The 12,589-nt window shown below is 34.2% G+C and overlaps 2 protein-coding genes across 3 annotated transcripts; one reads left to right on the top strand and one right to left on the bottom strand.

The window, feature by feature from the left end:
* The first annotated feature begins 5,629 nt into the window (after positions 1-5,629).
* Positions 5,630-7,365, top strand: LOC122596375 (serine/threonine-protein kinase WAG1-like). Its single transcript, XM_043768940.1, has one exon. The coding sequence runs from the start codon at positions 5,689-5,691 to the stop codon at positions 7,135-7,137; it is 1,449 nt and encodes a 482-aa protein (XP_043624875.1). The 5' UTR covers positions 5,630-5,688; the 3' UTR covers positions 7,138-7,365.
* A 1,243-nt stretch (positions 7,366-8,608) lies between these two features.
* On the bottom strand, positions 8,609-12,353 carry LOC122598590 (leucine-rich repeat receptor-like serine/threonine-protein kinase At1g17230). 2 transcript variants are annotated; one of them, XM_043771183.1, is made up of 3 exons: positions 9,416-12,353; positions 8,955-9,338; positions 8,609-8,876 (listed from the first exon to the last, which is right to left on the bottom strand). In XM_043771183.1, the coding sequence occupies exons 1-3, from the start codon at positions 12,339-12,341 to the stop codon at positions 8,815-8,817; spliced, it is 3,372 nt and encodes a 1,123-aa protein (XP_043627118.1). In that variant the 5' UTR covers positions 12,342-12,353; the 3' UTR covers positions 8,609-8,814. The 2 variants fall into 2 exon arrangements, with proteins under 2 accessions (XP_043627118.1, XP_043627119.1); XM_043771184.1 differs by lacking the exons at positions 8,609-8,876; positions 8,955-9,338 and having other exon boundaries at positions 9,453-9,573; positions 9,668-12,353.
* Positions 12,354-12,589: the final 236 nt, after the last annotated feature.

Below are 12,589 nucleotides of genomic sequence, written 5' to 3'. Positions count from 1 at the left end.
ATAAATAATTAAGATCTTAAATGATAAAAACAAATGCAATAATTCATATAGTAAAAATTACTTTTTGTATTGTTTTTGTTAATATAAACTTATAACAATTTGATTAGACATAGTTTGTGGGTGTGGTAATTGGTAAACGAGGAGAGATATATATGTTCACGCTAAGAGACTCTAAGCGGCCATTTTCTAGACTTTCGGACTCAAGTCTATTACAAAAAGCTCATGACGCTTTACTACTCGACTACCTTGAATGGTTAATTAGTTTTGTGGGTGTGAAACTTCATGATTATTTAAGAAAGATTAATGTCAAACTAAGAAGAGATATCTAAAATTTAAAATCTTTTAAATTATGTAGAATTGTTTCTCGATCAGCTAAACTATTGAATTGATAAGACAAGGGCCGAATGAGTAGGCCTAAAATAAAGTGACTGGGCCCAAGTAACAAATATTTGCACTATTCTGGTGGGCCATTTTGTGTGGAGGTATAATTGGCCACAATATCACATGTCACCCTCACGTATCATATGGACACACATCGTGCCATGTTCTTTTAATTTGATGTGCTCATGACTATGTAGGAATATATGCCATCCACTATGTCAACGAGGCACATTTTATACCATATAAGTTTACTCTAGCTACAGAGTCAACTATTTGACTTACATACTCTTAGAATCATTTGGTTACAATGCGGATGTTTAGAGTTCAGTCTACATATCTAAAAGGTGACTTCACTTGGTTTATTCTACATTGTGTTCCCAAAAGTTATACATAATTAATTTGTTAAGTCTGAGTAGCTCGTTATATAATCGTCCAAATTGTATATTCAAAGGCTTACAAAAATATCTACCTAGAACAAATATGCATGTCAAATTTTGTCATGGAGATAAGATAATGATTTCACATCATGTCAAATTTGTTCACTATAACTATTTTGTCACCAAAATAAGCTTTTAGTTATATTAAACGCTAACATATATACAAGTATTTTATTTTGGAGAACTATATGTTGAGTTCAGTTAATAAAGTTAATAGGAGTAGATAATTAAGGTAATGAGCTTATGACGTGACAAAGTATAAATATAAATAAGGACACCTGAAAGCTTGAACATTAATTTAGCTAAAAATTAATGGAAAAAAATATAAATAAATAAAATGATTATAACTTCCTCACGCAAAATCATCAACCTATAATTTAGTGAGAGAGGGTAAATAAAAATGAAAACACATGCAAATAACTCTTTCATCACATGACAATGGCAGATTGAGTTTATTTCAAACATAATTATGTTAAATTATTTTATTGTCACTCTTTATGCATGTAAAGCATTATTGGTGCATCATATATCAATACTTAATGGATCTATTTAATTTCTCAATTCATATATACAATGTTTAATAATTTGCTTAGAAAATAAAATACAATGTCGTCTAGTCTGATTAAGAGCAGGCAAGAAAAATTCTTATTAATATTACTCTTAACAATTAACATCATGATCATGATATTTTGCATAATAAAAAAAATAAAATAGTTTCATTTGTCATGAATTTATCCTATCAAAAGAATTATGAATAATTAGTTATTTTCAAAAAAAAAAAAAAAATTAAAATCATTTTTCCTGTATATATCGTTAGTCTAACATCTAGATACGACAAGTTGTGACCTTAATTACGCACGTTAATCTACTTTTTTACTTTCTTACATCGGCTTGAATATCGACAGTCTTTTATCGTTATTTTTATAATGTATATGTATGAACTTATACTAATGTCGTCTAATACATAGTTTTGCGATTAATTCTTGTTTTTCAACTTCTCGTTGTTATCATTAGCTTACTAAAGAGTATAAATTTAAAATCTAATTATTACCAATGTAAAAGCAGAAATGAAACACGTTAATAACTAATTTATAGCTAGTACTATCCCCCTTAAAAAACAAACTAACTTATATCCAGAACGTTAAGTTACATCTGAATTCTGATCATATTATATAAAAAAAACATCTAAACTATATATAGCGAAAGATCTACGTTTAATGTGTTACTAGACACAGTTGGAAGAAAATGTGTTAAAATATTGAGATATAAGAAGAACAAAATATTTTATATGCTTTCTTGTCAGTATGTGATTAGCTGAAATGGGGCCAGTGTTTACCACGTGGCAGACAATTATATGAGGGGATCCCACAAAACTAATTGGGGTTAATCAGGGCCCATCACATGGCCGGGACCGTTATTATTTAACTAATTAATTGTTATTAGTACTTTATAATTATAAAATCAAAGCATCTCATTAATTATTGGAGAAGTTTCTTCGTTCTACTAATCTGCCTCTTCTACTGTTCAAGATGTGGTGTATCGAGCGTTTGCGACGGCCCCGTAAACAAAATGCATCTCACAACATTGTTTCTACTTTTGTAGAGCAGTTAGATAGTTCCCTATATGTTGAAGTTATCATACATTAATTGTTAATTAGTTTGGTATACAAATGATGAGTTGCAAACTACACACGTTACAATAGTTAAAATGTACAATACATGGGAGTGTCATAAAAGTTAATTTGTGCCCGAATCCAATGGTCAAGGGTGTTGTGTCCGGGGTCTTAAAAGACAACATTTTTAGCAGGGTTTAAGTACAATGTCCTAGGGTCGGAACTACATTAGAATTAGTACTACTAGTCAAACAAAATATAAAAATACCAGTTAAGGTAGTGAATCTAAACTATTAAAAGAGTTTTAGAGGAAAATGAAATCTATATGTTCTATAAAGTAAATGTTATAATCAAGGCTGCAGAAGTCGTTAGACGTTTTTAGATTGGTCGACTAGAGAGTTGATCGAGAGTTCTCGGGCCAATGCAAAGAGTATTTGGGGGGTCAAAGTGGCCAAAACAGGGAGTACTCGGAGTAATCGGCTAACCCGGGTCGACTCAACACCCTACCTTGTAGCGACTAACAAGTACCCGGGAATTACTCAGGCTCAATTTGGGGGAGTTTTGCAACAATGGTTATATTATATGTAATGTCATCTCAACTACTGCTTTACGAATAACAATATTAGAATTGAAAACATTTTTATAGATCAAAATAAATAAAAGTTCATGATCAACAAACATACTATTAATATTCACTGGTAACATTGAAACAAATTTGAATAAAAATGCAATTAATTACTACGTACTATTTATCAAGTGTACACAGAGTGGGAGCACTTTTCCTATTTGTAAGCAGAGAAGATGTAGATCCCAGTGTAGGTTCTGCGTGCTTTTGTTGAAATTAATAAGCCTAAAAACATAGGCACTACTACAGGTTCTATTATTACACATTCATTAAATCCATCCCTGATCAGTATTGGTTCACTTTTTTCATTCCTCAGCTTTCACATTTATGCATCTGTGGCACCCTTCACTTAAAATTATTTCACTTCTGTACAATGAATTAATTCTCTTTTCATAGTTAATATGTACGCAGTCTTGAATGACTACATCACCCTTTACAGTGAGATTGTACCATATGTATCGACTTATATAGAACTAATGAAGTGTCAATGTACGAAAATGGGGGTTAAATTAAGTTGAAATAAAGTGTAGTCATCATCAAACAATTGAAGGTAAAAGTTTAGTTTGTCTTGGTGAAAATACGTACCCAGAGATTTGAAGTTCGAATCTTAGAAACAAAAAATTCATCATTTGTGGCTAATGAGGTTCACCACCAATGAACCGGCCCAGTGGCAAAGCTAGTGGTCGTCATCAGATTAGTCGGCTTACAAAACGAGTCAAATAATTAAGTTAGGAAAAATTCGATCAGTAGAAGTTCATAATTATTAAGTTGTCAACTTGTTTGCATGCTTAATTAGGCTCACACAACTGAGTGCATGTAGTTCAAGTAGAATGGGCGTTGTTTAATTTTGTTTGTTGTGCAAGAACCATCAAAGATGAAAAGAGTAATTTATTTTGTCGATGTCACGATATATAAAAAGTTCATGATGTGATTATATTTCGGACAATATATAAAGGGGAACCGGCATTCAAAAAGTATTGCAAAATGTCTACATATTTAGAACACAGCATCAAAAAACTAACATCAAACATTCTATTTTATGTAATTAACGTCTTATTTGTCTGAAAGCTAAGATCGTGTTTAGTTGTAGAAAATGTATCTAGTTGTACATTTTTAATTTTTTAGAAAATGAAATGATTTTTCTTTCTCTAGAAAACGAATAAAATTTTGAAAACAGGTTTAAAACTAGAAAATGAAAAACAATTTGAGCTTTTCAAAGTTTAGAAAATAGAAAATAAATGGAAAAAAAAAATTCTCATAGAAAAAATAGAAAACAGTGTCTTTTATTTTCTTAGAAAACGTTTTTAAAAAACTATAATTTGATCGAATTTTTCGTTTTCCATGTTTTGTTGAGAAATAAAAATAAAGAACAATAAGTATTTCTCACCACTCGTTCTAAAAGTTTTGATACGTTTTGTGATTAAGACAAGGATTTTGAAACATTTTGGTGTCTTAAATAATAAACACATGAATTTTAAATATAAACATTTTTAAAAGATTACATGGACTCAGGGAGTAGTGGAGTTAATTATGTAGTCCCTTTAGACGGTTAAATAGTTGAGTGTCACGTTGACACCTTTTACTAATTACTTTGCTAGAATGCTAGTTATCCTTACATGTTATCACTATTGTAACTTAAGAAAACATTTGATCTAACGGTTGTGTTGGACTGTTGAATGTCGATCGCTAGCTTATTTTTGGCTTGGTTAGTGACTTAGCTAGTGTCACTTAGATCAACTTTAAATTAGTTTGATTTAAGTTAATTAACCTTAGCTTTATGGTTAAGGTTACTTTAATTTCATAATGAACATGTTTATCAATGTTAATTGGGTTTGATCGAAGTTATACTGTTAGATAACACAATGGGTTCGATCTCTGTATAGATCAATCTCTAACTTCATTATATGTTACAAAAAGCCTTTTCATACATTTTTAGCTAAGATCTTATCACACATAAGCTCACAAAGTATGTTGTGGGATTTGTTTTGCTTGTAAGGCAGATAATTAAGTAAGCTTGTGTGTATATATACACAGAAGCTTAAAATCAGAAATAATACATTTATGGATGTTACTAACCTAGCTTAAATCTCACATTTAATTGCATGAACAAGTTATCTAAAATCGTCACATTTTCAAGCGTGAGAAAATTAAAAGCAACTTAAAACTTCAAAATTCCAAGTTTTCTTCCCACCTCCATTGATTAATATCTCTCCACATTTAGAAGCACAAACCTTTTCTTCTTTTAACTTAATAAATGACTTATGAATACTGAATTCGTCAATTTTGTAACCAGTAGTCAAAAACCAACTACAGTCTTTTCCCAATGTGATAGGCAGTTACTCTCACATCAGAAACTATCCCCTCAACTTTCATTTTTATACTATTAAACCCCCTCTTCTTAAAAACTTTAGTCAAAACCAAAACCTACCACATTTCTATCTCTCTTCCAAAACTTTTGGTCAACCAGACATGTTATTACCATTAAATTACACATGCCCCACTTCCCTTCTCATTATATTATATACTCGTAACTTATATTTTTATTTATATCTATATATATATATACACACCACCTTCCTATACATATTTCACAAACCACATTTCACATTTCACAAACTCTCATTTCCAAAACCATGGAAGAATTATCAGACCACCATCCAATATTCACTAGGCAAGACTCAGATCTTGACCTTAGCTTCACAAGCTGCACAACAACTACTATTTCGTCATCGAGCGCGCGATCCAGTCTCGCGCGCTCCAGCTTATGTTTAAGCTTCAACGAGTCCACTCGTCTTTCATCCGTTTCATTATCGAACCAAAACCCTTCAACCCAAATCCCAAATCTACATTCTCGACCCCACCGTAAATCTGACCCTCATTGGTCTTCCATCAAAGCCGCCACTAATCTTTCTTCCGACGGCAGACTCCATCTTCGTCACCTTAAACTTATTCGCCTTGTCGGGTCGGGTAACCTCGGCCGCGTGTTTCTTTGTCGTCTTAGAGACTATGAACACGCAAATTTTGCTATCAAAGTTGTTGATAAACACGCATTATCGTCTAAAAAATTGTCACATGTACAAACCGAAGGCAGAATTTTGTCATCTTTGGATCACCCTTTTCTTCCAACTTTATATGCACATTTAGAAGTTTCCCATTACATATGTTTTTTAATAGATTTTTGTCCTAATGGAGATCTTCATTCCTTGCTTCGCAAGCAACCGAATTATCGACTTCCAGTCAACTCGGTTCGGTTTTTTGCAGCAGAGGTTTTAGTAGCTCTTGAATATCTACACTCGTTAGGTATCGTTTATCGCGATTTAAAGCCCGAAAATATTTTAATACGAGAAGATGGTCATATTATGTTGTCAGATTTCGATTTATGTTTCAATGCTGAAGTAACACCAAAACTTGAAAACAGAACAGAACAGAGTAGTCGAACAAAAAAACAACAAACGAGTCGATGTTTTGGTAACCGAAAATATAGGACTAAAAGGGAGATTGTAACAGAGTTTGTAGCTGAACCAACTTCAGCTTATTCAAAATCATGTGTTGGGACACATGAATATTTAGCACCCGAGTTGGTCAACGGTAGTGGTCATGGAAACGGGGTTGACTGGTGGGCATTTGGTGTTTTAATATACGAATTGTTATACGGAAAGACCCCGTTTCGTGGCGCGACTAAAGAGTCGACGTTACGAAATATAGGAAAAAATGGGGTGGTTTTTGAAGAGACTAATTTAGTTGAGCCCGGAATGGAGGAGGCTAAAGATTTAATACTAAAGTTGTTGGTCAAGGACCAGAGGACCAGACTGGGGTGTGCAAGAGGTGCAACTGATATTAAACAACACCCGTTTTTTGACGGGATCAAGTGGCCGTTGATTAGGACGTATAGCCCGCCGGAGCTCCGTGGGATGGTGGTTAAGAGGACTAGTAGACCACATGGTGGTAACGTAAGTACAATGTCTAAGAGACGGCGTTGGATTTGGAAGGGGCTTAGTTGTCTATTGATGAAAAGTAAGGGAGCAAAAAAGAACTTGAATTCAAACCAAAATTATTATTGTTATAGTAAAAATGTGGTTTAAGATAAATAGTTAAAGTTGAGGGGCCGATTAAGAAATTTTGCTGGAGCTTATTTATCTTGGCTGATGAGATACTCTGATGGTATTAAGTTTTAGCCCTTTAGATTTTATTTTTTTTAATAGTGAAAGGGTGATATTGTAAAAAGAAATTATGCGCCCTACTATTTCTAATGTTTTATTATTAGGAATATTAATTTGAAATATATGCTTTTATAGCTCTTTTTGTGTGAAGTTATTTACTAGTCAAACATTAAGATAATTGATACGAGTACAAATGAATTATAATGTTGAAACAGTTGAATGGATAAAAGTAGTTTAAATGTGAAATGTTTATTACTCCGTATAAAAAACATCAAAATGATTAAGGATGTCAGATCTACACATTTATGTAGAAGCACATTATAGATAATTTTAAATGTTTTAATTAATTGAAGCATGTTCCTCTCATGTGCCAATTTTAAATGATCAAGGTTTACAACTTGCTCCCTGCAACTATATTGGTTGGTTGTATAGAGACCCCTTACAGTAGTATGAAGAACCATACTTCGTAATAAAAACTAAGATAATTTTGTACCCATAATCAAGATTATCAAAAGAAGCTTTGTAACAGAGGCATTAATCTTAACACAAACATACTTCCCCTTGTATATGAAGAAATAGACAAGTTTCGAGCAGTCTTTTTTGGTGCTACGGATACAAATATATGAGATATGGACATCAAAGTTTGACCATTTTACACTTAAAACTATACGAGTATGTTATAATTATGTTTTGGTTATAGCTTTTGAAGTTATATATGAGTACCAAAAGTACTTATTCGGCCATCTTTGTTGATGGCCAACAATGGGAGATTGGCCCAAAAAACCGCAATCATGTGCCTGGAACACCGATATATATAGGTATTCTTAGATTTATATCCTAGTTTGACAGTGGTTGAAAATGGTAGTAGATAGAACCTTGATCCAGAATATGAGGAAACAAGAAGACTAGAGAAAACAGGTTGTGTGCTATAGAAAACTAGTAAAATGACCCCAAATTCTAAAATTCTTACCTAATAGTATGCTCAAAATGTCAAGGTGCAACTCACTATGTACCAACCATGTCCTTTTGCCACATAATTCTTCCTTGATCACAACAACCATTTTCCATCTCACACTCACCCATAAACCAAATTTTCAACAAATTACACCTAACAAATTCTAAACTATGTCACTATTTTAATACTTAATGGTTTATAGTTCCCACAATCAAGCAATTAAAGAAGTGAGCTTTGTTTGAAAAATATGTAGCTAAAGTGCTAAAGCAAGTAAATTAGCATATAACCAATCTTCAATAATTAGCATACAACCTGTCCAACCTCCATTTCTAACTTCTATACTTCCAATCCCTTTCAAGTTCAATGAATAGTACACAAAGTACTTAATATCAGTGATTACATATAATCCGAAAACGAATTAAGGTCGGAGCTTGATGATTAGAGTTGGTAATGGTTAGATTATTAGAGTTGGTAAGCAAGTTATGACCAATAGAATAAATGCTAAACTTGAATTACAATGGCGTAAAAGGGTACAAGTGTAGTTAAATTTACCCTAAGTAAAACTAGTCATAAGTCATAATTAGAACTTATGCTATATGTTATTTCTTTTGCTTTTTTTTGTACACTAAGAATGATGGATTTAATTATTTACTTGAATGATCCAAGTGAGTAACATAATCTCCAATTTCTGCCCGCTCCACATAATCTGCAAATCAATTTAAGATCATTGTTAAAATTACAAGCATGTACGCTAATGAACTTGAAAGCCGCTGACTTTACTGACCTTTGTAAGAATTTGAATCATCTAGAGGAGTTTCTGATGACGGAGATGACGGTGAGTTAATTATGACTTCCCTAGAGTCGATCATCATTGCTATGACTTCTCTAATTGTAGGCCTATTGAGCGGAGATGGACTCGTGCAAAACAATGCTATCCTTAAAAATAGAGACATCTCGTCTGTTGTTTTTTTACAACTCAAATCTAACCTTTTGTCAAATACATCAGAAACTGGAACCATCCCATGAACCGATCTTCTAACATATGTCACAAGATCCCCTCCCTGATCAATAGGCTGAACAGGCAATCTCCCTGTAACAAGCTCCAACAGAACAACTCCAAAACTGTAGATATCACACTTTTCGTTTACTTTCATTGTGTATGCATACTCTGAAAATCAACATAACTTGTTAGAAATGACTGATATTGTACGTAATTTGGTATTAACTAGTAAAACTAAGGTTTACCTGGAGCAATGTAGCCATATGAACCAGCAACAGCTGACATGGATTTCGAATAAGTATTGTCCATAAGCTTTGCTAAACCAAAATCTCCAACATGAGGTTGAAGCATTTTGTCCAATAAAATGTTGTTTGATTTTATATCTCGGTGAATAATTTGGGGTCTGCAGTCATAATGAAGATAAGATAAGCCTTCAGCTGCTCCACGAGCAATGTTATATCTATCATTCCATTCAAGAAAATGAGCATTCTTGTTACCATGAAGTAATTCTCCTAAACTCCCGTTTTCCATATACTCGTATAACAAAAGATTTGATTCCTGGTGGTAGCAAAAACCATAAAGCTTCACAATGTTCTTGTGGCGAATTTTTCCAAGAGTTGATATTTCAGCAAGGAAGCTACGGTCAACAATGGCACCACCATCACCAGATTTCAACTTCTTCACCGCGACAAACTGACCATCAGCCATCACTGCCTTGTACACCACCCCACATGCCCCTTTTCCAATCACAACATCATCTGAAAAATTATGAGTTGCTTCAACAAGATCCTGATATTTGAACCCGGCTTTTGGAAAGTAATAACTGTCCAAAACATCGGGCTTAGCATGTTCTTCAGGAAGTGGCACACAAACAGGTTTTCGGTTCTTTATAGCCCAACACACACCCATTGCAAAAATGAAAGAGAAGAACCCAACTGTACCCGAAACAATGCTCACTACTTTATCTTTAGAGAATCCAGAATGCTGGTTGGGTCGTGGGATTGAAGAAGACAAACAGTGGTTTTGGTTTGAGCTCAAAATGCATAGCCCTTTGTTTCCTGCAAAGTTGCTAGAATCCATCCTTTTAAAGATGGGGGTATCTGGAACCGCCCCATACAGGTTATTGTTCGAAAGATTACAGACCAAAAGGCTAACTAACTGCCCGATGGATGCAGGAATCTCTCCAACAAGTTGATTATTGTTCAAATATAGGGATTCCAGCATTAACAAGCTTCCAAGATTCTGAGGTATGGAGCCGGAAAGCTTGTTATGACTGATATTGAGTGAAATTTGGAGAGTGCTGAGCTGACCAAGCTCAAAAGGGACATTACCTGAGAAAAAATTACCACCCATTTGCAACTCAGTAAGACGGGCCAGCTTCCCTAGTGAGGTTGGTATCCGCCCATTCATTCTGTTATCAGACAGCTTAAGCAATTCAAGGTTTACCAAATTGCCAATTCTAAAAGGAACCTGGCCCGTAAACCAGTTCCTACTAAGATCAAGCCTTTGGATATTTAAACAATTCATAAGCTCATTAGGAATGTCTCCAGACAGACGGTTAGAAGAGACATTAAATGTAACAAGCTGAGCCAAATTTCCTATTTCAGGAGGAATGTGACCGAAAAAGTAGTTGTCAGACAAGTGAAGCCTTTTCAAGTTCTTTAACTGGCCTATTTCCGGGGTCAAAGGCCCGGTGAAGTGGTTTTGATGAAGTTCTAGAGCAGAAAGGTTATAAAGATTGGAGAATTCAAGAGGGAGGCTACCCGTGAGCAAATTATCTCCTAACATCAGTTGTATAAGAGATTTGCATGATTTTACACCATGTGGAATGTTACCAGACAACTTATTTGATCCCAGGCTTAGAAACATTAGTTTTTGAGATTTGCAAAGATGTGGAGGTATGATTCCAACAAGATTATTCATGGAAATATCAAGAACTGAGAGGTTACTACTAGCTCCTATCAATGGAGGGATACTTCCTTCAAGATGATTATCAAAAAGCTGAAAACTTTCCAAAAATGGAATGTTTTGAAACCCTAAAGGAATTTCCCCTGTTAGATTATTTATCGACAAGTCTAGCTTGCGAAGCTCTTTCAAATTTGAAAGCTCATTTGGAATGCCTCCCACAAGGAGGTTTTCAAAAAGATGAAGCAGACGAAGGTTCGTGATCTGGCCTAACTTTTTTGGGATAACTCCAGTTAAACGGTTTTCAGAAAGATCCATCTCTACTAACTCCAAACAGTTTCCTAACTCATCTGGGATGGAACCATTTAACTGGTTGGTATACAAGTACAACCTTTTCAGTTGTGCTAGCTTACCAATTTCTTTCGGAATGTTTCCAGAGAAAGAGTTTGCATGAAGTGCAAGCAATTCCAGACGACTAAAATTCCCAATTTCGGGTGGAATGTCACCAGATAAAAGATTTTGCCAAAGAACCAAACTAGTTAGATTCTTGAGCTTTTGAAGCTCTCTAGGAAATGATCCCTCTAACTTATTTTGTGCTAACCCAAAAACCTCCATGCTTTCACATTCACTAATCTCACTAGGAATCGGGCCCGATAAAGAATTCACCCCTGCCCTTATAATCTTAAGTTTTTTCAATCTACCAATGGACTTGGGAATCATTCCAGTAAGATTATTACTATAAATAACAAGCTCTTCTAATGAACCCATATTCCCAATGACATCAGGTATCTCACCACTAATGTAGTTTTCACATAACGAAAGCACTTTAAGGGAGGAAAGTGTCGTAATTTGGCTAGGGAAAACATCATGCAGCCTATTTGTACAAAGGTCTAAAACCTCCAAATGTTTACAAGAAGCTAAACCATTAGGAATGAGGCCAGAAATGAAGTTTTGTGACATGTTTAAAATGGTTAAGTATGAAAGCTTACAAATGGTTGGTGATAAAGAACCCGATAAATTAAAACCATGAAGGTTTATAGAACTTACCATATGATCATTGGTACATCCTATACCAATCCAATTACACGGAGTTAAATCAGATTGATTCCATGAATCAAGATTCCTACTCGGGTCTGCAAGAGAGAGTTTGAACTCCAAAAGCACGACACCCTCATCGTTAACCGAATGACCAAATACGAAATTCGAAAAAATAGATAGTACCATGAAAGCTAAAAGATGTTTTTGATCAAGTTCAAAACTTTTCATCTTGAAACACCAAAGAATGAGAGAAAAGGGTTATATTAAGAAGCAAAGAAAGAAAGAAATTGAGTTCTGGCTTTATCAAGAGGAAAATCTGAGTATGATTAAAACAAAAAAGTGAAAGATGTAGCTATCAAGAATTTACTGTGCCACACAGCAGAAGAGTGGTTTGTTTCAAGATTGAAAGAGACAGTAATAAGGTTATGAAGAAATACATGGTGGAAAAAGGGTGTGACAATTTTCAAAGAAGGATT

This window comes from Erigeron canadensis, chromosome 4 (assembly GCF_010389155.1).
Source record: "Erigeron canadensis isolate Cc75 chromosome 4, C_canadensis_v1, whole genome shotgun sequence".
Taxonomy (NCBI): domain Eukaryota; kingdom Viridiplantae; phylum Streptophyta; class Magnoliopsida; order Asterales; family Asteraceae; genus Erigeron; species Erigeron canadensis.
Note: the sequence above shows the minus strand (reverse complement) of the source record. Positions and strands in the feature narration are given on the sequence as shown.

What these genes read in the sequence shown, in the direction of transcription:
- LOC122596375 (XM_043768940.1), top strand. Translation starts at nt 5,689, where the DNA reads ATGGAAGAATTATCAGACCACCATCCAATATTCACTAGGCAAGACTCA.
- LOC122598590 (XM_043771183.1), bottom strand. Translation starts at nt 12,341, where the DNA reads ATGAAAAGTTTTGAACTTGATCAAAAACATCTTTTAGCTTTCATGGTA. An exon ending in ATATGGCTACATTGCTCCAG is followed by an intron (nt 9,339 to 9,415) that starts GTAAACCTTAGT and finishes GTTGATTTTCAG; the next exon opens with AGTATGCATACACAATGAAA. An exon ending in TGATTCAAATTCTTACAAAG is followed by an intron (nt 8,877 to 8,954) that starts GTCAGTAAAGTC and finishes ATTGATTTGCAG; the next exon opens with ATTATGTGGAGCGGGCAGAA.